General features: G+C 36.1%; 1 protein-coding gene and 1 long non-coding RNA gene across 2 annotated transcripts; both read left to right on the forward strand.

Moving 5' to 3' along the window:
- The first annotated feature begins 514 nt into the window (after positions 1-514).
- LOC110921546 (glycosyltransferase BC10) lies at positions 515-4653 on the forward strand. Its single transcript, XM_022165883.2, has 11 exons — positions 515-1038; positions 1738-1854; positions 1977-2077; positions 2160-2231; positions 2322-2403; positions 2508-2588; positions 3163-3201; positions 3432-3497; positions 3618-3767; positions 3918-4046; positions 4384-4653. Exons 1-11 carry the CDS (start codon positions 823-825, stop codon positions 4438-4440), a joined length of 1110 nt encoding a protein of 369 aa, XP_022021575.1. The 5' UTR covers positions 515-822; the 3' UTR covers positions 4441-4653.
- A 17144-nt stretch (positions 4654-21797) lies between these two features.
- LOC118489276 lies at positions 21798-24002 on the forward strand. Its single transcript, XR_004886988.1, has 3 exons — positions 21798-22126; positions 22995-23302; positions 23380-24002. It is a non-coding gene; the product is annotated as an uncharacterized LOC118489276 (long non-coding RNA).
- Positions 24003-27979: the final 3977 nt, after the last annotated feature.

Genomic DNA, 27979 nt, shown 5'->3' on the forward strand with positions numbered 1-27979 from the left:
ATATGTGCACTTTCACTTTTGCCCCCCTAGGGCCCACACATATATACGTTATATGCGCATACCGCAAACGGGGCGTGAATCATTTCGTCTTGAAGTATTTATATTTATTTTTTTTGTTTTAAAGTTGCAACATAACAAAATCATTTTTATAGCAAGAATAATACAAACAGTAACAATTTCTACATGATTTAAGTAATGTACCATGCTAATGGTTTGATATTGAATATTATTAGTTAATACAAAAAAAAAAAAAAAGAAACTAGTATTGTTGATTTTGGTTTCATGTATGTTTAACAATGAAACATTAAACATTTATAAAACTGCATAATCGTCTCTCTTTATAACTCTCACGATAATATTCGTAAAACATAAAAAAATAAATACGTAATTTGTCATCAAGGTAACATGTCGGATAGAAAAACAAACATATAATAATAATAATCATAAACAATAATTTACAAGCTTATAATTTAATAAAACAATTATACCGAAAGGTACCCCTGACATACCACCACCCACTTAACAACCCCAACGCTTTGTCCTTCTTTCTTTTTTTAACTTAAAACCGAATTCGGATCCTCCACTAAACCGGGTCACCCGCACATGACCTCCGTTAGCTTCCATTAATGGCGTCAATAAGCTCCTCATTGACTCCATTCACAAGCCTCGACTTCATGATCTCGTTTTCCGCCGCCATTGGTGCCATTATTCACGCATTTCAACTGTGAAATTGAGCAGCTGGATCTCGATCTTGTTAGAATTTCGAAACTTGTGGTGTTTTTGAAATGGTGAGAGAAGACGTTGACTGAGTTGACAATTTGAATGATGAAGCGGAAGGTTTTGTTACGGCATAACTGGAAGACGAAGGTGTTTGTGGTAGTTTTGTTAGGTTTTTGTTTCTCTACGTTTTTGTTAATGGAGGCACAGTACAGGAGGATTGGTGCGTCTTCTATGCTTCCTCAGAAACCTAAAATTGCTTTCTTATTTCTAGCACGGAATCGGCTTCCGCTAGACCTTGTTTGGGATCAATTCTTTCAGGTAATTGTTATTCAGTATGTTATAACAATTTAACACTGATAATTCAGTGATATATCGGTTTTATCGGTCAATATCGCCGATATTATCGATACCGATAATTTTACCAAGGGACTGATATAACCGATATATCACCGATATTAACTGCATAGCTTGAAAAACAAATGCATTTGAAAAATAAATGTATATAATCTAGTAATGTTATGAACAAATGACATCTGTACCGTGTGAGACAGATATTTGTCCTTAGATTCAGGAGTTTGTTTGTATGTGGCAACTATGTAAGTATGTGCATTTGTTTGGTACTAGCTATCTATCATGGATTCAAGATAAAATTTGCAAACACAGGTGGTAATTGTTGAGTATAAGATTTCTATTTTTAGAATATTTGTGGCAGATTTTGACTCAATTGGATCAAATTCAGATGTGCACACCCATGAAAACTGCCTAGGATGATGTAAATGATCTATTTATTCATAGTTTATTGATATATAAACTTTTTTGTGAGTATTTAAGGGTGCTATAGGGGCTTAGGATATAATCACACAAATGCTAATTATGAAAGAAAGTTCCAGACATGCCAGATCAAGTTTTGTTTGTAACATAGTTCGTACGTGTCACGACACGAGTCTTTTACCATTGATAATGTCATATAATTGAAATGTATGTTCTTACATTAAAGAGAATCTCCTTGTTTTGCAGGGAGAGAATGAAAATCGGTTTTCAATATACGTACATTCAAGGCCTGGTTTCCTGCTTAACAGGTTGACAACAAGATCTAAATATTTTTTGGACCGTCAAGTTAATAATAGCGTACAGGTTAGTCTTATCTTTTCCTGAATTAAATCTTGGAGCTTCTTGTTTTCACATTTTGATGATTGGTTTCCATAGACTTCATATTATACGCAGATCTTAGTGACTAACAATATGCCTTGTTGTAGATATATTGGGGAGAAGCAAGTATGATACAGGCAGAGATTATTTTGCTTCAACACGCACTTATGGATCCTTTTAATGAACGATTTGCTTTCCTTTCAGACAGGTGAAATAATCTAGTCATTTACTATAATATTAAAAGGTTATAGCTTTTATTGATTAGCCTATCGAATATACTTGTTTTCCAGCTGTATTCCTTTGTACAACTTTAGCTACACATACGATTACATAATGTCAGCATCAACTAGTTTTGTGGACAGGTAAACGTTACACTTAAGCTTTCAGCTACTTTTTGTTGGTTACATACATAGATGTCGAGATATAATTCATTATAAAATGTTGGTTTCCAGCTTTGCTGACACAAAGGAAGGCCGCTACAACCCTAAAATGGATCCGGTTATTCCGGTTAACGACTGGAGAAAAGGATCACAGGTAAAACTGCTGCCTACAAAACCAACCCACATGTATTTTAATGTGATGGTGATTAACTTGCGATCTAAGTAACCCTTTTTTATACCCATATTACCTAATTTCAGTGGGTGATTCTGACCAGAAAGCATGCGGAGATTATTGTAAAGGATGAGGTTGTCTTTCCTATGTTTCAGCGGCATTGTCAGGCAAGTGGTACCATTTGCAATCGTTGATGGTGTTCTTTCGTTTTTAATAACCCATATATGAAACTTGCGTATGAAACTGCCTTCGATTGCCTGTGTTTAGGGGTGCTAAACGGGTGGTGTTCACGGGTTGCCGGGTTCAACCAGAACCGAAAAACGTGTCGTACATATGAACCCGAACACGACTCGTTCGACCCGAATTTTTTATTTTTTTGCATATTAATATATTAAAATTAAAATTTTACATTTTTACCACAAAAAAACATGTATATAATCAGTTACATTTTAGTTATAAAATCTTTTATCAATTTCTCTTTTTAGTTATAATTATGGCATAAAGTATATTGTAAAAAACTAAAAAAATATATTATATAAATGGGTTAAACAGGTCAACCCGCCAACCCAACTGGTTTGACACAAACCCGACCCGTTTATCTAAACAGGTTAGCGGGTTCAACCTGAAAATGACCCGAACCTGTTTAGACTAAACCCAAGCCCGCGAATTTTAGGTTCGTGTCGTGTAAAAAATTCACATCCCTACCTGTGTTAATTATCGACTTTTCTTTCATGCCTACAGAGGAAATCACTACCTGAGTTTTGGAGGGATCGTCCTGTTGTGAGTATATGCTTTAGTCTATGTATTTAACTATTTGTTTGTTTTGTTTATTAATTTATTCTATGATCCCATTCTGTTGATGCTTTATTAACGTATTTGTAGCAATCTTGTCAACTGCAAAAGAGCGGTTTTGATGAGTTTTCTTTACAGAACAGCAAATAAAAAGAAACTTCTTTCAGTGCCAATTTAGTGAAGATTATGACAAACTGGTCTTTTTTGTTTGTTTGCAGCCGGCTGATAATTCCAAGGAGCATAATTGTATACCTGATGAACATTATGTAGCAACATTACTGGCTGTAAGTTTGTGCTACATGATTATTTCCAAATATCTTTAGCCTTTTGGTTTAAAAAAAAACAACGAAGCTCCATTTATTATTTTTGTTAATGGTTTCTAAATTTTGGATTGCAATAAACAGCATAAAGGGCTTGAAGGAGAACTGACAAGGAGGAGTTTAACTCACACGTCATGGGATATTTCATCAAGCAAAGGTCGCGAGAGGCAAGGATGGCATCCCGTCACCTACAAATTGGCTGATGCTACTCCCATGCTTGTTCAATCTATCAAGGTGAGTTATATAATTCGCAAACTGTTTCACACCTTTTATTAATAAAACAAAGACCACTTTTTGTTATTTCACTTATGTGTTTAAAAGTCATTCTGCATTGGTATTTATACTTTGCTGTCTGTATGTTAATCTTAACATTCTAACTTTCAGGACATCGACAATATCTACTATGAGACAGAATACCGAAGAGAATGGTGCACCAGCAAGGGAAAACCAGCCCCTTGCTTCCTTTTTGCTAGGAAATTCACCCGGCCTGCTGCCATGCGTCTTCTTAATATGGTAATTGTGAAAACACCCCCTTGCTTCCTTTATAAATGGGCCGACCCGTGTTCTGTTCTATCTCAAACTGACCAAATAAAAAAATGCAGTTGAACAGAAATGGGCCAAACGTGTCGAATGACCCCAAAATATATTTTGAATGCCTACAACCTTTTAAATTATATTATCGTAAAAAGATAGTTTTTTGTAAATAAGATTTAAACTTTAAAGTGCTTGCGGGCCAACCCAACCCAACCTGATCCGATCTGTTTCAACATGTACAGACTAAAGGACTTATCTGTTTTGACCAATTTGCCACCATATCTTTCTATCTGATAGATTGTTTTCTGTTATCTAGTCAGCACTTGGTGTTTCAAAAGAAGCAAGCAGCCACTCCTTATCCTTGATGAGGTAAAGTGTATAGAAGAAGTTAATATGTCTGATGAGAGCCACTGCCAGCTAGATTTTCATTTTACTAGATGTGTGTGTGTAACTTGTAACATAATAAATGTGTGTTGTAGCAAAGAAAAGGAACCCACGACTGCTGAGTTACTTTGATGTGGTTTGGTTCATTCCACCATTTTTGAAAAGGGATAAATGTACAAAAATCTTACAAGATTATGCAAAAGGTTAAAAAAATGACATCAAATTGAAAAAAAAAAGGTTCAAAGTGATCTTTATACTTGTGAACAATTATTTTGTGTTGTTGATAATAACCATCCCAGTGAGATGGGTTGTTAGTCACTACAAATATTAGTAAGACAAGTTGGTGATTGATACCAGGATTAGTGAGATGAGGCAATCACTCTCTTATTAGTGAGATTTAGCGGTCAGCGGTATGGTTTCTCGGGGGAACGCCCAAGCCAAACTCTGAAGCCAGCGTGAGCCTAGTTAAGACAACATAGTCTGGCCGGAGTGGGACAACGGGGCTCTTCAATTTGGGGAGTGCGATAGACTAATACAAGAAAGTAAGCGTTCTAAAAAGACTAATAATGATCCCTACCAGTTGAAAGAGACTTCCTAGCAAAGACAAGTAGACAACTCTAGATTGAAAATAGATGTGGCCACATAAAGTTAGGGGTGTTCAAAAAACTCGTGGTTCGCAGCTCGCTCGAAACTCGCTCGAAGAAAGCTCGGCTCGAAATTGGCTCGGTTGTTAACGAGCCAGCTCGGCTCGGTTCGGTTTGTAAACGAGCCGAGCTCGAGCTTGGTCTGGCTCGGCTCGTGAGCTCGAGCCTCAAATCTCAGCTCGATTTGAATTTCAAGCTCGAGCCGAGCCAGCTTGAATCGAGTTCAAGCGAAGCTCGAGCTAGGTCTAGCTCGGTTCGTTTACAGCCCTACATAAAGTGGATTAATGTAGATAAATGCCAAGTTTGTTATAATAGATGCTTTTGGATAAGAAAACAAGATACATTTTAGCCAAATAAACCCTTAAACATTGCTCATCATATCTAAGAAGGATGATCAAGATTCAATATTGATGTTCAAGATTAGTAAAAAATATGTACAAGCTTCAAGATGGCAAGATTCATGAGCATCAAGTCTTCACCATGTAGAATAAGATTGCATTATGATAACTACATTTTTTAGTGAAACATTTTAGTCATTACTGGCCGAGAAGTGGTTGTCACTATCTAACTAGTGAAACGATGTGACGATAATCTCTATCGGGCTTAACTAGAAGTCTTTAGTGAAGAAAAATCTTGACAAACTTGCAAGACTTTCATGTAAACCAAGAAAAAAACTAAAATAACATGTTTATCTCCATCCAGGGGTATCCAGAGGATGAAGTGAATGTTAACTAAATATACTCATTGGCGTCACGGAACTTTACAATTAGTGTTTGAAGATTTAACACAATAGGGGAAGGTTCAAATGAAAACCACTAGTTATTGTGAAAACTAGAAAACTAACTAAAACCCACTAAAAAGGAGGGGGGAAGACTTTTAATGAAGGAGGGGTAAAATTGGAATAAAAAATATATAACTTTTCAAACATTTCCCATTTCTACATACGTTATCATTTTAAAACAAAAATGGCACCATAAGATCACAAATTTTCTTATCTTTCATTCAAGTATATTCGAGCATATTTTTTATGACATAAAAAAGATTTATGGTGTCGTCTTGTTTTCAATACTATTATTATAGTAGTGCACATGTGCAATATAACATGTACTACAATGTGCATTACATGCTTAAAATTAGTTTTTTGAGTCTAGTTTAGCTTTTAGGGTTTGTTTTTTTGGAGGTTTAGGATTAGAATTAGGTTTTTGGGTGTGGGGGGGGGGGGGAGGGGGGAGGGGGGTTTAGGTTTTTGGGGGGTGGGGTGGGGGTGGGGGGTTAGGTTTTTCGGGTTTATGTTTAGGGTTTAGTTTTAGGTTTTCGGGAGGGTGGGGGGGGTTTAGGTTTTGGGGGGGGGGGGGGGGTTAGGCTTTTGGTGGGAGGGTGAATTTAGGTTTTTTTTTTTTTGGGGGGGGGGGTGGGGGGTTTAGGTTTTTGGGGGGTGTCGGTGGGGGGTGTGTTAAGTGGTTTAGGCTTTCCGTATTAGTGCACATGTGCAGTACAACCAATTTTTTTTTTTTTTGAAATTTTTTTTCCATATATAAAAAGTAACGATTTTTCTAAAAAAAATTGTAAAAAAAAAAAAATTGTATGTTTTTTAGGATTTTTTAAGCTTTTTTAGTTAGTTTTCGAGTTTTCACAATAAAAATGGTTTTCATTTGAACCATCCCCTAACACAATAAAGCTCAAAACTCAATCAAACATGTATGTATCCAGTTTTGAAACATTGGTTTTAGGCATATAAAAGTATCAAGATATCAGTCATTGTTTGAAAGTTGGTAAGTGAAGATGATAGGAGTAAAACCCCAATTCATCAGTCCAAATCAATGGATAAAAAATAAAGATATATCCTATGTATGCAGTAACAAATACATTTCCCACATATAGATGTATCAACATGGCTCAAAGACTTCAAATGCGTATCAAAGTTGCAAAATTCTAGCACCTAATTTTTTTTTATTCTTCTTTCAAAAATTCACTTAATGAACTTTATGTCTTAAAATCATAATCACAAGTTGCAACTGCGTTCTTCGCATAATCATCAACCTTCCTATTTCCTTTTGAATATCGTAACTCCTTAAATCATTGTAATTATAAAGGTTATGTACCTTCATGTGACTTTTCTCCCTGCAATAGTAGCATTTGAAATTGAAATTGCTCATCTTTCAATCTCCTCTAACTTGAGACTTCAAATACCCTCTCTAATTACTAAGGTATAAACTTCTTCCACTATTAGGATCCTATGTAACTGGTAATTTCTCCTCACCCGAGAAACTAACACTCATCGTTATCCCTCAACGCTTTAAGCATATCTTCAAGTGTCAAAGTGACGTCAATGTAAGCGCAGTGTACGCACAGTTTGTGGGATTTGAGTAATGACGACAACTTCAAAAAGGTTTGTTCTTAAGTTTTCGTCAATGATAAACTCATTAACATTAGGCGACCAACGATCATGTAGATTACCTCTTATTTGAGTTTCATGGAGATGCATAAGTACTCATGAGTTTATCCCAAATAGGCAATGCCGTTCCAACGTTTTTTGGAAACCCAACTACGAAGTGGAGGCCCTTTTGCAAAATAGTGATTGTAATATGTGATACATATAGGGGTGTTCATGAGCCGAACCGAAACGAACGGAGGTCTGCTCGTGCTCGGTTCGGTTTGAAACCGAGCCGCTCGGTTCGGTTCGGATTTTGGAAATCGAGCGGAAATCTTATGCTCGTGCTCGGTTAGGTTCGCTTTTGCTCAGTTTTATTTAGCATTCCTACACAACCATTCATTCACCAAAATTCACCAACTTATATGTCTCACACACACTTAACAATTTAACAAAATACAAACATAAAAAGTCCTACAAAAATAAACACAAAATGTCATCGAAATATTTAATGTTTAAGAACATCTAAAATGCAAAATAACTTCAAAGACCTCCAATTTTGAACCGGCAACCGCTGCAAAACCAAACATAAAGAGAGCACACAAATTAATGATTAGATAAATAAGTATATTCTTTGTTTAACCCGTAAGAGCAATGTTCCGGCGGACGAGGGATGTGGCCGGTGGAACTGGATGGCCGGCGGACGGTGATGCTTGCAGATGAGGGATCTCGATGGATGTTGGCTGGTGACTTGAGAGTTGAGAGAGATTAGGGTTTTTTTTTTTTTGAACCGAAGATATGAGGATTCTAGGGGCTGGATATGTTACATGTTTATTATATTTAATAAATAATATATATATATATATATATATATATATATATATATATATAGTGGAGGGTTCAAATGAGAAGAAATTTTTTGTAAGAATAAAAAAGAACAAACTTCAACCAATAAGAATGATTTATTTTACTTCATTTAATTTTTGTATTTAATATGGGTGTAAGGGTATATTGGTAAAATTAGATAGATGATTAATTGTTAGTCTTACTTTTTAATAGCTAACTAAATTAAATTTGTAACTTATTTTCAAAAAAATATATATCTTTTCAAAGAAGAAAAAAATTAATTTAAGGTGTAGGATAAATTATGAGGTGTGTAAGATAAATTACGAGTTGTGTAGGATAAATTTCAATATGCGTAGGATAAATTTAAAAAACGTGTAGGATAAATTTTGATGTGTCTAGGTAAAAATTTTAGTATGGAGGATGATAATCTTTATGACTAATTAATTAGTCAAAAAGAATAATAAATGAGATGAGAGAAAACTATTTAATGTTTTACAATTATACCCTTTGTTTTTTTTTCTTCTCAAATTAATTTTCTTCTCAAATGAACCTCCTCCTATATATATATATATTTAATAGGGTAGGGTTCCAGCGTGAACAACCTCCCAAGAGTGAAATGTGTGAACAGATCTGGACCCTTGATTTCCTTTTTAGTTGTTAAGGGTAGGATTGTAATTTTATATAATAACAAAACATGAAAACTCTTAGGAACAGTTCAGGTTTCCAAGTCTCATACAACTGACAATTGCCGGTCATGCCCACCTCTGAAAACACACATCTCCAAAGTCAACCAAATTCCTTTAACAACCCTCCCTAGCAAAGTAGTATGTATTTTTTTGACCGACCTGATAAAATATTTATATCCCACAGTCTACAAAGAGAGATGAGAGGGAGAGTGCAACGGTGGCATCACCGCACCCACCACATTGTTATTAACTGCATAAGTAGGGGATCGCGAGCTCAATGGAGAGATGAATTTTTAGTTAAGAACCGCCATTACCATGGCTCCAGCAGCGGCGACAGACGATGGCGGCAGCGTTGGAGGATCTAGCGTGCGGAAGGTGTTCTTCACATATTCAACAGCATCAACTGTCATACGAAGCCCGATGAGCGGCAGTACGATGTTTCGTGAAGAAGTTCAACCACCGCCGATGCACTTAGCAGTTAGCTGGTCGTTTACAGAGGACGGCGCCCGCGACGGGGGAGACTTCTCTGGCGAAGCCGTCTACGAAATTGTGTTCGTTGTGTGTTCTGATGTGGAAAGTGATGAGGAGTGAAATTAGGGTTTCGTAGGTTTCAGAATTGGGCAACTGGGCCTTCACTTCAACTTCTATTATTAATTAGGGTTTAAATCCTTACATAGATGGCATAAAATTGCAACAATGAAAGGGTGTTGTTGTAGTAGGAATCCTACCGACAAAGATAAAAGATGGAAGGGTAACAACAGTCAACAGATGCATATTGGCGTCTGCAGAACCACATTGACATCATCAGAACCCATGTATCATCCGTATTCCACAAGACCACTGAGTTGAGGTCTGCCGTTTGCCTCCCCATCTCATCAGTTTTGCTTCATGTTGTTTCGAATTAGTGGCAACAATGAATGGCATTATGTTTGACCGAGAAGAAACTACTAGGTTACCGCAGCTTTCATTGCATAGAGCATGAAACCACTCGCTTGCAAGCATAGCACTGAATGAACTTTTGAGATCTGTATGTGAAGTTTATTATGCTTAGGCATCCCTTTGAACAAAACTAAGTGTAAACTTTTAGTGTTTGTTTGTCTTTTTTTAATTATCTTTTACGCATTGTGTTTTACGAATTGTGTGTAGCGCATTGTGTCTTACACATTGTGTTTTACACGTGTCTTACTAAACATTTCCACCCGTTGCGCGCCGCCGCAACGCACGGCGGGAAAAATACTAGTTATATAAAAAATTAGATTTAAATCATTATTTTAATAATTGGATTAACTTACATCTTTCCTATTTTAAATTCGTTATCCACATTATGTTTTATTTATTAAGAGTAAATTACAAGTTTTGTCCTTTATGTTTACACCAAATTGCAGACGCTGTCCTTTAGCGCAAAAGTTTACAGGCGGTGTCCTTTACCTTTCAAAATCTTGCACGTTTTGTCCTTTAGGCCAAACCCAGTTAGATTTTTTGGTTAAATCTGGTCATGTGCAAGGCACATGAGGGTATTGTTGTCATTTCACCTTCTCAAGAGCTATTATGTAAAAAACTTTTATTGAGGGGCTATTTTGTAACAAACTAAATATTAAAAGGTTACCTCTTCTGAAAACCCAATAACATCATCTTCAACATACCCTTCCTCCCCAATTAAAAGGTTACCTCTTCTGATAACATCATCTTCAACATACCCTTCCTCCCAGTTCTCCTCAAAGCCTTATGCACTTTACTCCCATCAATATCCCTATACCCATAACTAATTCTATCATAACCAACCGGCACCTGCAAGTCCCCCTTTTCCGTCAACCACCCAAGCCGCGTATGCCTCATGTCTGGTCAAACCGGAGCACCGGAGTATTGTCACACATATTTCACGAAATACTTCACCGGCGGTTTTTGGTCAAACCAACCGGCGCCTGCAAGTCCTCTGTTTGAGCAGTGGTTGTTCTAGATCTTCAAACTCGCCATTCAGTCTAAAGTCAAACAGAGAGGTACCATATAGTCTTTATTCATATTCTGTTGTATTATATGACTGTGAAGAAACAAAGGAAGATGAAGAAGCTAGTGATTCTAAGCAGAACTCGTCTCAAGAACAGAGAACTGATATGCAACAAAATACCCCTCAACGAGTTTCCTTTACACTTGGCCCGAAACGACCAAGGTGAATTGGGGGAAATTAAAGTGTTTAGGTTTATAATCTTTCTCCCAGGTGTTTAGATTTATAGTGATGATTCGTTTAATTTTTTGGGGTTTTGAGGATTATTAGTTTTGGGGGTTTTTGGTTGGTGAGTTGATTTGAAGATGGTGATTGTAGATGATGAGGGGTGGTAGTGGTGGCGGTGAAGGCTGATTGTGGTGGTGGTGGTGGAGGTGGAGGATGGTGGTGATAGGTGATTGCTAATTTCAGAAATATATATATATGGTTATAAAAATAATATTTCAAATTATTTTGTTTTATTTTTATATAATATTCCCTTGATATAATTTATCTTACACAATAGTCCTTGGGAGGTGAAATTATAATACTACCCTCATGTGCCATGCACATGACTAGATTTAACCAAAAAATCTAACTGGGTTTGGCCTAAAGGACAAAACGTGCAAGATTTTGAAAGGTAAAGGACACCGCCTGTAAACTTTTGCGCTAAAGGAGAGCGCCTGCAATTTGGTGTAAACATAAAGGACAAAACTTGTAATTTACTCATTTATTAATAAATTAATTATCAAAACAAACAATAAATCACCAGATTTCGATTTCAATTTTAATTTTTATTTCATATTTTATCACCAAAATTCAAATTTTAATTTTTAAGATCCACGTAACCTTCATATTTCAAACGGTATACACATGTGTACTTAGATATAAATAGAACAGTACACATGTGTACTCAACATCGTACATATGTGTAATTAGCTACATAATACATACATAGAAAGAAACAATACCTGTAAAACTATTTTGTATTTAACAAATTACAAGTTCCATAAATGTTTTCCATACCAAACAAAAAAACATATAATTACAAGTTCCAGTTTCGTAAAAACAATAAACCCAACATAATCGAAAAAACATAATCTTTTACAACTATTCGCCATGTTGTATGCTGAATCATCCTTTTCGACCAAGGAAACGAACATATATGAATCATCCTTATCGACCTCATACGTGAATCATCCTTATCGACCTTCCATCTCCACTTTTCTCGTTAACGACATCTCCTATAATAGCAAAAAAAAAAAAAAAAAAAAAAAAAAAAAAAAAACTCTTACTTTGCATAATTCACAAGTGTACATCAACAACCTTACACATTCAATACACAAAAAATTCTGAGATATCACAAAAACAGACGCTATACACATGTGTACATCGCGTTAAAATCAGAATACACATGTGTACATCACATTAAAAACAGAGCAAAATCAGAATACACATGTGTACATCGCGTGAAAACCAGAGCTAAATCAGAATACACATGGTTTTAACGCGATGTGCACATGTGTATTCTGATAGAGAATAAATACTTGGGTAGCCTGATAGAGAAAGAGAAATAAGATCGTGAATTTCAAACCGAATAAACAAGAAGGTGAAGTTACAATATGATATAGACACTTGCATTTTTGTTGTTCTTTTGCATGTTTTCATATGGGTATCCAACAATAAAGGCAGACAGAGACAGTTTTGATATCTACACACAAAAGACACAAAAATAACAAATTTTAGATGAAAAAAACAAATAGATGTTCGAAATCAAGAGCCATCAGGAATAAAGTAGAAGTTGGTAAACTAACCAGATGTTTCGAAATCAAGAGCCATCAGACCGATATTGTTTTCTTCCTAACTAAAACGCTGCAGCATATAAAAATGACCAATATTATCTCATGCATACTGCAAGCAAGTATGAAGCATATACTAGAAAGTAGATTGACATTATTACACTAGTTATATCATTAACCATAAATATTCTATTGATAATTGTGCAATTGTAACAAGTTTAAACCTTAATGGTGAAGCAACTTTATTGTCGAAATCCAAAACCACGAGGCCAACATATCTATCACCAACATCCAAACCAAGAAATCGCCATCGATCCACAGCACGCAGCTTCAGCAAGTCCTGGTACAAGTTGAGTGGCTTCACAAACTTCATCTATCAATCCATCATTCAGACATTAGTGCATTACATGAATTACTCCCAATACTCAATACTTAAAGTTTTAAACTCGGTGACTCACATTCCCTTGAAAAAGAGACTTAATTTGTTAAGATGTTAATTACCCAATGTAAGACAAGACACAAACTGTTTATATATACTTAAGTAGTACAAAAGATGCAAAATTTTCATACTTGAAATCCAGAAAATCGTTTAAGAATCCTTTTCCCAAATTCAGATTGCATTCCACTTTAAACAATTTTCTTGAAAATTCCATTTTCATGAAGATTCTCAATACAAAACTGAGTCACAAACTAGATGGGAACATTCTGTAGATCAAAATCCAATTGAAACATAAACACCAAAGTTTGAAAATTTATGTGGGTGTGGGTCAAGCATTTCTACAAACAGTACATTAATGGTGGTTTCATCGCCTGAAAAACCCTAAATCAAATTCTTAAATCGAGAACTTCACCTGTTTGTTCGATTCGGATCCAGCGAACTTCACCTGTTTGTTCGATTCGAATCCTGATTTCGTCGTCCGGCAGTTTGTTCTTCATTGAGATCCGGCAATGAAACGGCGATTCAGTCATCCGGCAGTTGTTCTTCATCGAGATGGATTATTTTCATTAGTGGATTTTTTATATAGTGTTTATCTTTGAAACTGATACAGAGACTTTTAGGGGATTACAAATGACATACGTATTGATTAGTTTCCATATGTTAAATATGAAAGTTTCCTATTTTACCCTTTAGATTAAAATTTAAATTAAATTTATTATACCTTTAGTTACAATTGTGCCATTGATCTAAGATCTATCATCCACAAAATCAAGGGTCCAGATAAGTTCACGCAGTTCACTCTTGGAATTTTGTTTACGTTTGATCCTAATCCATATAATATATACCCATATAATATATATATATATATATATATATATATATGATAATAAAAATAAATTCGATCGAAAACGAACGAGCGACGAGCGAGCGTACCTATGCTCGTGCTCGGTTCGTTTTTAAACCGAACCGGGCTGCTTGGCTCGGTTTTAACCGAGCAAGGAATCGAACGAGCAAGTTTCCGAGCTTTTTTGAACGATCGTCGAACGATCTTCGAGCGCCGAGCAGTTTGGACACCCCTAAATACATACCATTTCGGATTTCAGAATGATAAATTTCTTGAATATCATATAAAATATATAGAGAATAATAGAAAAATTAGCCATTAAAGTTAACCTACCTTGAGTAATTAACCCTAATTTCGCCCATAAATTCTCCTCCAATCCCAACGGACCTAGCACCACGAGTGATGTTAGTGATAGCCGATAGCCTAGAAAATTGACAAACAAGTTGCGGTGGGATGTGGGAATGATGATTGCGGCTCTATTTTAGCCATTTTAGGTGCCGATTCGTTGAATTGGGATGGGGTCGAATGGTTGATGGTTGATGCATTTATGTCTGTAGTTTAATTTCGAATCTGGGCCTTGAATGTGGGTCTTTTTTCCTAAATATTTTTTATTTGGGCTCTTTTAATAAAAAGCTCATTTAATTTTGCTTTTATTTTGGGCGAATTCATATACAATATATAGAACTTACTAAGAATTGGAGGCCCTTGATTTTTGGTGGCCTTAGGCCTGTGTCTAGGTTGGAAAACCCAATGGGCCGGCCCTGCAAACAGGCACATACCCTTCACTAAGCAATTTGATACCCATAATAAGATCTAACCTTATTTCATTTAAATCCTCTTCTACACCATCTTCCAAACACCATCCATCCGCATGTGTAGGTATGATACCCATAATAAGATCTAACCTTACTGAATGGCCAGTTGTGAACATATCACATTCGTACTCTTATATGAAGTATCATCCATCCAATATAGCAAGTGTTGATAGATAACATCATATGAAATATTAGAACCACCAAATACATTTATGTTGCACTTGAGCTGCTTACTATGAGCATGTAAGAAATTTAGAAGATTTCATAACTAGTGCATGTAGGACGACAAATCTTATCATGTTGTACATGTGTAGGTAGCAAATACTATGTTAATTAAAGATGCATATCTATCAAATACATTTTCAGATTTTATTATATTGCACATGTGCATATAGCTAAAAGATACATACCCATAAAACTTCCTACCCGTGTACATATAACCTTACATCAACACTAAAATCAATCCTTGATTACAACACTACTATATCTATTTTTAAGTGTCTATCTTTATTTGTGAGAACATTTATGAGTAGGGTTCTTGCTAGTAATCTTGTGTAGACAATTTTGCCTAGTAAATTAGAGGCACTACTGATTTATCGATGAAAACCATCTCTGTAGATGGATCCGTTTCAAAGAAAAAGAAATAAAAGAGATTGTAATTAGTCATTCACTCATTTGATAAAAAAAAAACAGGTATTGAGGTTGAAACAAGAAGTTAAAACAGCTAAAAAAAAGCATAAAGAAAGATTAAAATAAAAAAAGCCAAGGTCCCAAATTGTTGTTTTCCCCGACATTGACATTAACGGTTGGATTTAAAATTGCAGATCGAAAGCTCCAAATGGCATACATTATACTAAAAGTCGGTTAAGGAAGGTCATAATCGTTGATGTTTTTATGAATTATAAAGTAGCAAATCGTTACATAAATTGAAAAGGTTAAAAGACTGATGGTGATAATGCCCGAGAATTGAGGGTAGACAACCCATGTGGGCTAACCAGCCAAGTCAACGATTGTTAGGAAGCCAGGTCAGTGGTCGGCTCCAGATTAGTTAACACCACACAAGTTTCAACCAATATCACGCCTGGGCCTACTTACAAAGCCCAAATAAATGCCTGCCCACATGGTTAGTTAGTGGTGGTTGGTTTTCCCACTATACACTTTCTTTTGCCTCACTATCGTATACAGGATTGAAATAATGGTGTATGCTAACACTAAACGCCCCCTACTTATTATCGGTGGAGGTAAATCATGTGTCTCACACTAAATTAAGTGGTGTAGTATCAGGGTTTGGTGACTTGATCCCCAAATCTACACAACATATTCTCACATCCTTACCACTGAAGCATTGTTATGAGGACATCGTATATGAGATAGTGCCATTAGATAGGGTGTTTATTGTTCGATTTAAGCAATTTTAATTAAAAAGAGGTTAGATCAAGTCATTTACAACAGTTTTCGTAAACATCAAACCAAATTGGGCGATTTTACTGGTTTTGGTGGTTTAACAGCTTAATCTTAGCCTTTTGACGTTTGAACCAATTCTTTATTATATTTTCTAAAGTCATTGGTTTGTTTAAAAAAACTAAATGATAAAGACGGTTTATGGTTACAATACATATACATAACTACTTATTTCAAAAATGAAAAAAAAAAAACTATGTATAATAAAGTTTAAACGGTCATCTGGTTTACAAGATCGATTCCAAGTTTTAAACGGAACCAAAACGCTAAATTGTAAAAAACCGGGGTGTTTGGATCTAAAACTGGCCAAAGCGACCGACTCGCTTAGGTTTAGAATAGGTTTCAACGGTTTACAAACAAGCCGGATTTATTATAATAAGTCGTAGGTTTCAATGGTTTTGAACAAATCGAGGAGGAAACCTAATGTAAGGGGATAGACTTGTAACATCCCAAAATTTAAGTAGTATAAAATTACAAAGGGAGTTTTAATTTGCTTCAAAGCCTATGTTTAAAAAAGGAAAGGCCCAATGAGAGTATTTTAGTTAATTTGTCACACACATTAAGCTATCCTTTCAAAAAAATGGTGTAAGTTCAATCTTATGTAAATTTTGTATGTATTAGGGCAGCTTTGTTTTTTTTGGTAAAGGTGTTCTATGTTTTAATGAAGTTAACCTTTCAAAAAAAAAGTTTCAATTAGAGAAAGAAAGGGGAGAGTTTAGAGAGAAAAAGCTTGATCCGTTTGGTTCAAGTCGGATTTGTAAAAGGATCCAAGGGAAATATCAGGATATAGTTCTCGGTCTAGTTTTAAGCGACGACAAGGTGATTCAGGCTGTTTCATACGGATTCTGGAGTGGGATTCAAGTAGTTGCCGTAAACCTAGTATAAAGTTCCCGATTTTGCATGGGAACTTCATATACACCCATTTCGAGGCGTATGGATTCATAAAGTTCGAAACTTAATGTGTTTATAGGTTTCCAGCATCACAACTTTCATTATGGTTCGATATAGGGTTTTGGTGAAGAAAACAAGTAAGTTATGGTAAACTCGTATTTACGAGTATTGAAGTACTCACAAAGGGTGAAAGTATTCGATAAACATTTATGAGTTGTGAGTACTCTTAGTATATGCAACCATGTTCACGCAAATGATGAAGTATACGCGAATACCCGAGCTATTCACAGATTAATAAGAACTCGCTAATAGTGTGGTTAATTGTTTCACATGTCTACCCTGCTTAGGTCTAACTTGATTGTCCAGAGGTTCAAAGAGGGTCATTACTGCAAGATCATGGTATACTTAGCTAAACAGACATATGAGTTTCTTGACCCTCTTCATGTTACTATTTTGGGTGAAAAGCATCTTTAATTTAGATTGACATTTTTATGTAGCTTCGCCTTTTAACTGTATTTTGTTTAACTCTTGCTAGCTCCTTGCTAGTCTTTAGCCAAAGAATTTCATCCTCAAAAAATAATAATAATAAACTGGTTGAGCCTAAGCCTAGCTTGTGATTGAAACCTACTCGCGTGCCGTGTTTGAGCTTTAGAAATAAATCTCTAAACGAGTCGGACTCGAGCTCGAGCTCTCTAAAGTTAAACAAGCCAAGCTAGAGCTTAGACAAGCTCATACTCGACTCAGGTCGTTTACTTCCCTAGTTATGAAGTATAAGTCTATGACACGTGTGAAAGAGAGGCGAAAACCAGTGGTAGAGCTTGACCAAAAGTTCTACGAGGGCGGAAAGTCAATTTTTTTCCTATCGTTAGATTTCGGGTTATATGTTCGGGTTGGTTATTTGATTCGATTTGGGTCAAACAATAATAACTCCAAATCAAACTAAATAATTTTCATTCATTCAAATGACCCGTTTTTACACATAAAAAAACGAAATATTGCTTAACAAACAAAAGCCTTCGTCCCACAGACTAAAGGGATTAAATTATAATCACCAATGGGGTGGTGGTCTATTGACAAAGACAAAGCCTTCAAGTCCCAGGGATTAAAAGAAGTTTTCCGTTCAAAAATAAAATTATTATAATCAAAATAATGCCTTCTAGAAAACAATGCTCTCCACTTAAAATGTTGAAATATGTATGTGTAATTTGCGTTCTAGAAATCAAAACGATCCAACGGTTAACAAATTACCCACGGCTTTTTAAACATAAGTCCTTTACCCGGGGACAACTTTAAGTATTTAAGTAAACGTAAAGCAATTTGTAAATGACCAGAATTAGGAGCATGCATAAATTGACTTAAGAACTGAACAGCATAGCTGATATCAGGTCTGGTTATTGACAAATAAATCAACTTTCCAACTAACTTTTGAAAATTTGTAACATCTTTAACCGGCTCTAACCTCTAATTTACTAGCTAAAACATGGCTTTGCTCAATAGGAGTATTAACCAGTTTGACTCCTAAATATCCAAATTCTTCTAACAATTCAAGACAATACTTCCTTTGGGTTAAACATAAACCACCATCAGAATATAATACTTTAATTCTCAAAAAGTATTTTAAGATTCCCAAATCTTTAATTTGAAAATTCACACTTAATTTTTTATTTTTTTTTACATTTAGAACTTCAGACTCAGAGTTTCCGGTCACAATAATATCATCTGCATACACCAAAGAACTACAAACACATAATTTTTAGACAAGGTATACATAGAATGATCACACATACTCTGCACAAAACCCATATTTCTAAGACTTGGGTTAACTTTTCATTCCACTTCCTAGGAGCTTGTTTAAGTACATACAAGGACTTAACTTACACACTTTGGTTTCATTCTCAGAAAAATAACCAGGAGGTAACGACATATAACCATCTTCCGAAATCGAGCCATGTAACGCATTATTAACGTCATGTTGAAAAACAGGCCAATTATTTTGAACGGCTAAGCTTAACACACAACGAATAGTAACCATTTTTACAACCGGAGAAAAGGTTTCTCCAAAATCCACCCCTTCTCTTTGACTATAATCTTTAGCAACAAGTCTAGCTTTGAACCTCTCAACCTCACCATTAGATTTGTACTTTACTTTATAAATCCACCTACATCCTGTTGGTTTCCTATCCTTAGGTAAATCAACAAGAACCCAGGTTTCATTTCTATACAAGGCTTCCATCTCCTTATTCATAGCCTCAATCCATCTAAGATCTTTAATGGCTTCTGAATAAGAAGATGGTTCAACCGTTTTATTCAAGCTTTACACAAAATACATATTCTCAACAGACAAATTTGAATAATTAACAGACTTCTCAATACCATACTTAACTCTGTCTTCAACTACATAATCATCATATCTCTCCTGGGAAACACAACACCCCTAGATGATTTCCTAACATTATGGACAGGACCCTTAGATGGGCTGGTCTCATCATTTGACCTTCCAGTGTCCTCTGCCCCGCCATTATTAACCTAATCACTACTACTCACCTGCTCCTCAGATGCATGTTGACCACAGTCAAGACTAGGAGCAGTAGCAAATGTAGAGGGTAACAATGGTTGCTAGTCATCGCTGGAATGATCATGAGAACCATGTTCACCCTCTTCATCATTGGGTACAACAGGAACTTTAGTTGACAACGTTTCAGAAAAATAAAAAAATCATGATTTAAGTTTTTATCAACAAAACACTCTTGATTATCACTTTTAGTCTTAAAGGAATACACAATCTCATACAATTTTACATATCTAGAGTAAAAAACTTTTTTACTGTCCAAACTCAACAGTTTATATCCCTTTTTAACATTAGAGTATCCAAGTAACACACACTTATCAGCATGATAAGCAAACTTATCTGACTCAGTTAGAAGTGTACTAAAACATAGACAACCAAAGTTCCTTAAATAAAATAAGGAGGGCTTAAAACCAAACATAACTTCATACGGACTTTTACCACCTAAAACCGACGAGGGCAACCTATTAATTAAATAGACGACTGTCAGAACACGGTCTGACCAAAACCTAAGTGGCAAACCACCTTGAAATATCAAGGCTCTAGCTGTGTTTAAGATATGTGTGTGTTTCCTCTCCACCACACCATTTTGTTGTTGTGTATAGGAACACGATGTTTGATGAAAAGTACCTTTAGACTTACAAAACGTATTCATTTGATTGTTAACAAATTTGGTTCCATTATCACTCCTAAACACCTTTATTTTTTTCTTAAACTGCGATAATACAAGTTTATAAAAACTACTTATATTTTCAAACACTTCAGTTTTATTTGTCAACAAATAACACCAAATAGTTCTGCAATAATCATCCATAACTGTTAAAAAATACTTATATCCTTCATAACTCGTAACTTTGTATGGTCCCCATAAGTCTATATGAACCAAGTCACCTACAAATTTAGACTTGTGTTCACTGAGTGGAAATGGAACTCTAACTTGCTTAAACCTATGACAAATTTCACAAGGATCATGACTAACATTTTTGAAATCAAGACTATCTTTCAACACAGCTAAAAGCTTATCTGATGGATGACCTAATCTACTATGCTACACATTAGACTTAATAACACTATTAAAACAAACATTCATAGAATTACCATTATTACCAACAAAATATAAACCACAATCCTATCTACCAATCACCAGGACTTTCCTTGATTTGGAATCTTGTAATGCACAATTATTTTCATTAATAATCACAGAAATTTGATTATCCTTATCCAGTCTGTGAACAGATAGAAGATTTACATTATATCCTGGAACATAAAAAACATCTTGTAAAATCACCCCGTTTATTAATTTTATGTTACCAATTTTCATAACTTTAACACTAGTTCCATTGCGGTGACTAACTTTAAGGTAAAATTCTGAGACATCAATCACATTAAACATTTCTTTGTCACTATTAACGATGTGCTGATTAGCCCCAGAATCTATAACCCACATGATACTACTATTAAACACAACATAACTAGAACAACTAACAAAGTTATTGGCACAAACAGACTCACCTCCCATATTTGAACATTGTGGATCTGATCCACTTTTTTCACCAGCTAAACTCAACAACTTTGTTATCTACTCAGATGTAAAAGGCAAACCAGAATTTCCACCAGTAGTAGACGAACCAACAGTAGTGTTATTAGACTTATATTATTAAAATTGTTGCTAAAAGACTGATTATTATTATTATTATTAGTTCTTTTCTTAAATCTTGGTGGATACCCTACGATTTCAAAACACCTATCAACCGTGTGTCCTAACGTATTACAATGTGTACACTTCAAGTTTGGATTGGGTCCTCTAGACACTCTTCTTTAAGGATCAAAACTGTTTTGATTAGACTTGGGGGTGTTTGTTTTTTTAGAAAAGTACTTCAAAACCTCTTTTCTCTTCCCCACGCAGACCACGCGCAGACATAGGGGTCTGCAGCTTGGTTATTTTTTAGAAGGGTTTTCATTAGAAAACCTCTTCCTCACCTCTGTTTCACACAGATGTGGTCATAAGACTTCTGGCCTCTTTACAAAACTTCTTCATCAAAAAATAAAACCCTAATCTTTCACCAGCCGCACTCAGCTCCTCTTCCACCCTCTCCACGTCCGCCATCAGGCTGCTCCTCCTCCGACGCCGCCCCCACCACGTCGGCCTCCATTCTACGTCGCACCACAGCCCCTCGACCTCCACCTCTCGACGACCTCCACCTCTCGACGACCGCCACCTCTCGACGACCTCCATCAGCCTGCTCCACCTCTAGACGACCACCTCAGCCCCTCGACATCGCACCCTAGCCCCTCGGCCTCCACCATCAGCCCCTCGACAGCCGAGACACAGGTATGGTGTTAATGTTTTGTCAAAAATTGTTCCTTTTCTTGTTTGTTGTTAGTTTAAAATTATTAATTTGTTAATAATCTGAATGGATCCTTGTAGGGGTCATATTAGTTGTAATTTGTGTTATTGTTATTAGGCCCCTTCAAGTGTGATCTGGCTGTGTTATTGACCTGTAGATGTTCACACATAGCATGAATTCAAGTCAGTGAGTCAATAGTGGGATTATAATGTGAACTTTTATAATAAAAATAATAATAGGTAAGTGCATCGAGAAGATAATTTGGTATTTTGTGGGATTGATTGCATCGTAAGGTTATACACTGCAGAAACTCCAAAACATATCTTGCAAGCTTTTTAGTTGACCATTTATGAGATAACTTTTCATAAAGTAGGCCTCTCTCTTTGACTTTTATCCCTTAATCATGTATGTAGATTGTATCTATTGTTTGACAACAAAAAATATTTGATCGAACCATATGAATATGCCATGTCTTTGTATTTGACTAGATACTGTCATATGAATATGCTTAAAAAGCTATATTATTCATACAACCAGATTGATTATGTTCTAGATTGTTAACTTATATAATGAGAACTTAATTATAGATACCATTATATAACAATATACTGACACTTTTATACCCTTTTAAATATAGTGTCAAAAATGCTTAAGCTCAATATAATTAAACGAGCTTCATCTTAGGCTAGATGTTGTTTAAGCTTGGCTCGATTCAATCATTTCAGTTATGATTATGTTATGGAATATAGATGTTGCTCATCGTGACTAATTGTTTGATTAGAGTATTTGTGTTTGTTATGGATTGACATGATTCGCGCCTAGTATGTTAATTGGTTGTTTGTTGATTAGTAGAAATGGGAGAGAAACAACAATGGTCAAACGACCATCTAAAATGCTTATTAGAGACTTGCATTGAAGAGATACACACGGTGGGTAGAAAAGGCTTGAGTTTGCATAAAGACTCGTGGAACAAATTAGGAAAAGTTCTTAAGAAAAAGTTTGGCTTGGATTTAACTCAAAAATAAATGACGAATGCATATGATAATCTAAAAGCCAAATACGTAGGATGGGTGTATTTGAAAAACAAAACCGGCAACATATACAACTCTCAAACAAATACTTTTACCTTAACGAATGAGGAATGGGAAGAATTTAAGAAGGTATGTTGATTTATATAAATTTTAAACATAATCCTAAAAAAAAGTTTATAACAATATTTTTTTTACTTTGGGTTTAGGGGCATCTAAAGGCTGCATCATTGAAGACAGTTCCATTGCCTTTTCCAGAACTTTGTGCAGAATTGTTTGATGGAAATACTGCCACTGGAAATTGCAAGTGGACCTCAACCCAAACAACATCCGGGGTTGGATCTTTTTGTCATCATGTTTAATCGCTTATGATTATGGACACCCATTATCATGACACACAAGATGATGCAGACACTTCTAAGCCTACTTCAAAGCCCACTTCTAAGCCTACTTCCGAGCCCACTTCTGAGCCTAATCCAAACACAAGGGCCAAAATCTCAAAATCATCTATTAACCATGATGATTTAGCACGTGATATGTAGATGGCTCTACAGGTTTTGATTAAAGGCAAAGAAGGGCCAACAGTTCGTAAGTGTTATGAGAAGTTAAAGTTGGTTGGGTTAGACCCGGTAGATCCTATGAATTGTTTACAGAATACGATCAATCCAATGTTTCGGTGCATAATAGGCTAGTGCACGTTAATGCTGATGAAGACGAGGTTGAAACACATGGTACTGCATCGGATCGAGAATATATGACTCAGTTACGAGATGAGATTGCTGAGCAGTTAATGCAAAGCACGGATACAATGATTTTAAAAAAAATGTTATTGTCTTTTTTATGAATATTATTTAAGTATTGTATAACTATTATTTAATTTGAGTGTTGAAAAACTCTTTTAAGTTTAATAAATCAGTTTATTTATATTTCAGTTTAGAAAAGGCTTGACCAAGAAACAATTCTTCAGATATAAAATTTAACAACCAAGTAAGCACTACTGAGTTACACCTATCCCATTGGGCAGATGAGACATCGTTATCCTCAGGTTTCTCACATTTACCATCTATAAAACCGTATTTATTTTTGGCTTCTAGTGCAAGCTTCTTTGCACTAACCCAAACAGTATAGTGTTCTGTGCCTTTAAGTTTTATACTAACGATGGTCAATGCACTAGAATCACTATGATGCAAATAAAGAGGAGACCTTATGTCTAGTTTACTAATGAGAATAACAGATGTACTACCATCACCTATATTGATAGACAAACAAAAACAGACAAGTAGACCCAATACAAGAGGATGAACAACAGTTATCAACAGATAACAAACCACAGAAGAACAATCAATCAAGATGCAACACCCTAAGGCGAAGCTGTATCAGTGTCCAGATTCCAGGCTCGTCACTTATAGTGCCTAGGCAGGTCTTTATACAGGAGCCACTCTCTAACAACTAAGACAACAACAAGAGAATAATAACAACTACCAGAACAAACTGAACACAGATATATCACAGAACAATCAACAACAAAAAACAACAAGCAAGACCACAGAGAAACCAGTCATCACTACCCTGGTATCAACTAAACAAAAGAACAACAATCAGGCCGGTCCTCACTACCCCTACATCAACTATATCAATGAACAGAAAGTAAAGAACAACAAAAAAATGGAAAGATCTTACAAAGGGTGCGTATAATTCCAAGAGCGATCAGAACCGTAGTTTTCAAGAACTACAAGATCTGGTCAAGCATAAACACACAAACCTGATCAGTATGCCCTGAACCTTCTAGGGTTACAAAGACCAACATAGGTCTTCAACAACAGAAGACAAGAGATCACCTTCTTCAACCACCAACAAACCCTAACTAGGGTTTGTGTCACACGAATCCAAACAGATCTGACAAGATCTATACTTGCACACACTCCAAGAAAGAGATCAAAACAAAACAAATAAGAAGAAGTGAAAAACAAAAGATCTAAACTCAAGACACAACGGAAAACCCAAAATCAGACTCAAGAGCTATGCAATAGCTCTGATACCATGTAAAATGGTATGAAAGATCAACAACACAAGGTAATCAAACAACACAGATTAACAGAGAAATGACAAAACAGTGATAAAAACTTTATTAGTTACCCAAACCTGAAAAACACCCCCAAACCCTAGATCTCACAATTTGTGAGATCAGAAATCATATAAGGTACAATACAGAAAATACCTAGATGGTCGTCGACTGATGATCATCAACACATGAAGATCAAACTCTCAAAACAATAGAGAGTTTACTCTAAACAATCTTCAAAAAATACAGAAACAACAGACTAAACCCTAATATCGCCAGAGAACCAGAGAGAGAGAGAGAGAGAGAGAGAGAGAGAGAGAGAGAGAGTCGAGAGTGAAATATTTGGGGGAATTAACCAACTGCGCAGAACTTTGCCCTTTTATATGTCCCGGCTTTCATATTTACACTTAAGTCCAAATCTATGCAAGGAGATGATCGCAGTCCCTTAAATATTTCATACAGCCCCTTGAACTCTCAACAACCTGCCACACTTAACCAAACCGTAACAACCACAATAACAAACATAACGACTCAACAATAAGCCCAGTAGTTATATTCAGTAATTATATCAGGCCCAATTGTCACAGCCCCCGATCCCTATCTCCCGGGAACGGGCGGCCGTGAACCAGTTTCGGTGGTATCACGTTTATTTATTCAATTTGGCAGCGGAAATTTTCATCAGGATCGTAGTTAGGAAATATTTTAATCAGAGTAAACCACCATGTTTATAACATTAAACATATGGGTAAAAACCCAAGTTTTCAATACACACGTTTCATAGGAATACATCCTATTTATTTGAATAAAAACATCCATTTTATTCTTAGGTAACTTTATTGCCACTTTTCCAAGCCTTCAGTGCTGTCCAGCTGGCTTCTATTTGGCTTTCACATTTTGTTACCTGAAACGCGTTTTAAAAACATTTTGTCAGTGGGAAATACTGGTGAGTGAATCCCAGTTTAATCAAGTTTGAGTAAAAACCAATTTGCAGTATTGAGGGCACATCCGCAATTACATTTGTATCCAAGACATCACAATTAACATCAGTGGTACGGTCATACTCAACTTATGGGATGTTACCACGCCAGTAACCAATTTTGTATACAAAACCCCAACATACCCACTATAATTGTATTCTTTACAAATACTCAATAACTGCTTTGTATATATTTAATTAAGTGAGGTTTTGTAAAAACATTTAACAAAAAGGAGATTACTCACAAAAATGAGTAAATAAAAAGAAGGATCACTCACATTGCTGTTTTAGGTTTTTCGTAAGGGTTTCCTGGAGATAATCTATAAATTACACAAATGCACGTGTGTTAGTATAATAACCCATTTTAACATTAGTAATACCCTCCCCGAGACGGCATTCCAACGACTACGTCGGGCAGAACCACGACAGCCGTTACGGAACCCTAGATCAATCGGGCAGCGTATCTAATACGTCTCCAGGGGTTATAATACTTACATCGTAGCAGAACCTCGCTATTTTTGGGGGTATTGGACTCGGGTATAATGCCCGCTATTTAAAAGCTAGAGAGAAAGAAAAGAAATTGAGCGAAACTGACTGAAGGCCGTTGCCCTCTATTTATAGTTGTGAAATCGCGTCCCCACGCGGCCCGCGTGGAGTTTGGGCCTGGTTCTACGCGGCCCGCATGGCCTAGGGCCTAGGCTTAGCTGATCCGGGTCATCTTATAGGTTCGACACGAGTTGGACACGTGGCCGCTCCGGGTCACGCCACAATTCCGGACACTCGCGGCCCGCATTGACTTAACCCACCATGTACGCGGCCCGCTTGGGCTTAAGGTTTTGGTGAATTCTGGTTACCTACTCGCGCGGCCCGCGTTATGTTTGAGGTGAGGCCCATGCGGCCCGCCTCAACTTAACTTTTATTGTTTTTATTTATTTTATATAATATAATCTATCTTGGGGCTCGGTTTTCACATACGGGGTACATATAAAGACACATAGATATATTTAAAGATATATTAAGGTGTCGGAAATATTATGAGGATGTCGGTTTTACCGAGGGTTGTTATATCCTCCCCACCTTGTTTTAGAGCTCGTCCTCGAGATCTACTGGAACAAGTGTGGATATTTCTTTTGTATTTCGGATTCAAGCTCCCACGTGTACTCGGGTCCTCTTTTGGAGTCCCACTTTACTTTGACCAGAACCAATCTCTTATGCTTGAGATTTTTAACTTTCCTATCTTCAATTTGTAGAGGCTTCTCCACAAACTTGAGTTGCTCATTAACCTCTATATCCTTAAAAGGTACTACGAGTGATTCATCAGCTAGACACTTTTTAAGATTGGATACATGAAACACATCATGTATTCCTGCCATTTCCTCTGGCAGTCGTAGCTGATAAGCTACAGGTCCTATTCTTCTAATAATTTCAAAAGGTCCAATATACCTGGGGCTTAGCTTTCCTCTTTTGATGAATCTTACCACTCCTTTCCAGGGAGAGACTTTCAATAACACTTTATCTCCCACTTGAAATTCTAATGGTTTGCGTCTGTTATCAGCATAACTCTTTTGGCGATCACGTGCTGTTTTCAGTCGTTCCTTGACTTGAATGATTTTATCAGTTGTTTCTTGTACTATCTCAGGTCCAGATAATTGTTTTTCCCCAATTTCTGCCCAACAGACTGGGGTTCTGCACTTTCGTCCATAAAGTGCTTCGAATGGTGCAGCATTGATACTTGTGTGATAACTGTTATTATAAGAAAATTCTATTAAAG

Source organism: Helianthus annuus, chromosome 17, assembly GCF_002127325.2.
Source record: "Helianthus annuus cultivar XRQ/B chromosome 17, HanXRQr2.0-SUNRISE, whole genome shotgun sequence".
Lineage (NCBI taxonomy): Eukaryota > Viridiplantae > Streptophyta > Magnoliopsida > Asterales > Asteraceae > Helianthus > Helianthus annuus.

Coding starts and splice junctions, on each gene's coding strand:
- LOC110921546 (XM_022165883.2), top strand. CDS start 823: ATGATGAAGCGGAAGGTTTTGTTACGGCATAACTGGAAGACGAAGGTG. Junction 2,404..2,507: donor ACTGGAGAAAAGGATCACAG/GTAAAACTGCTG, acceptor ACCTAATTTCAG/TGGGTGATTCTGACCAGAAA. Junction 3,498..3,617: donor ATGTAGCAACATTACTGGCT/GTAAGTTTGTGC, acceptor TGCAATAAACAG/CATAAAGGGCTTGAAGGAGA.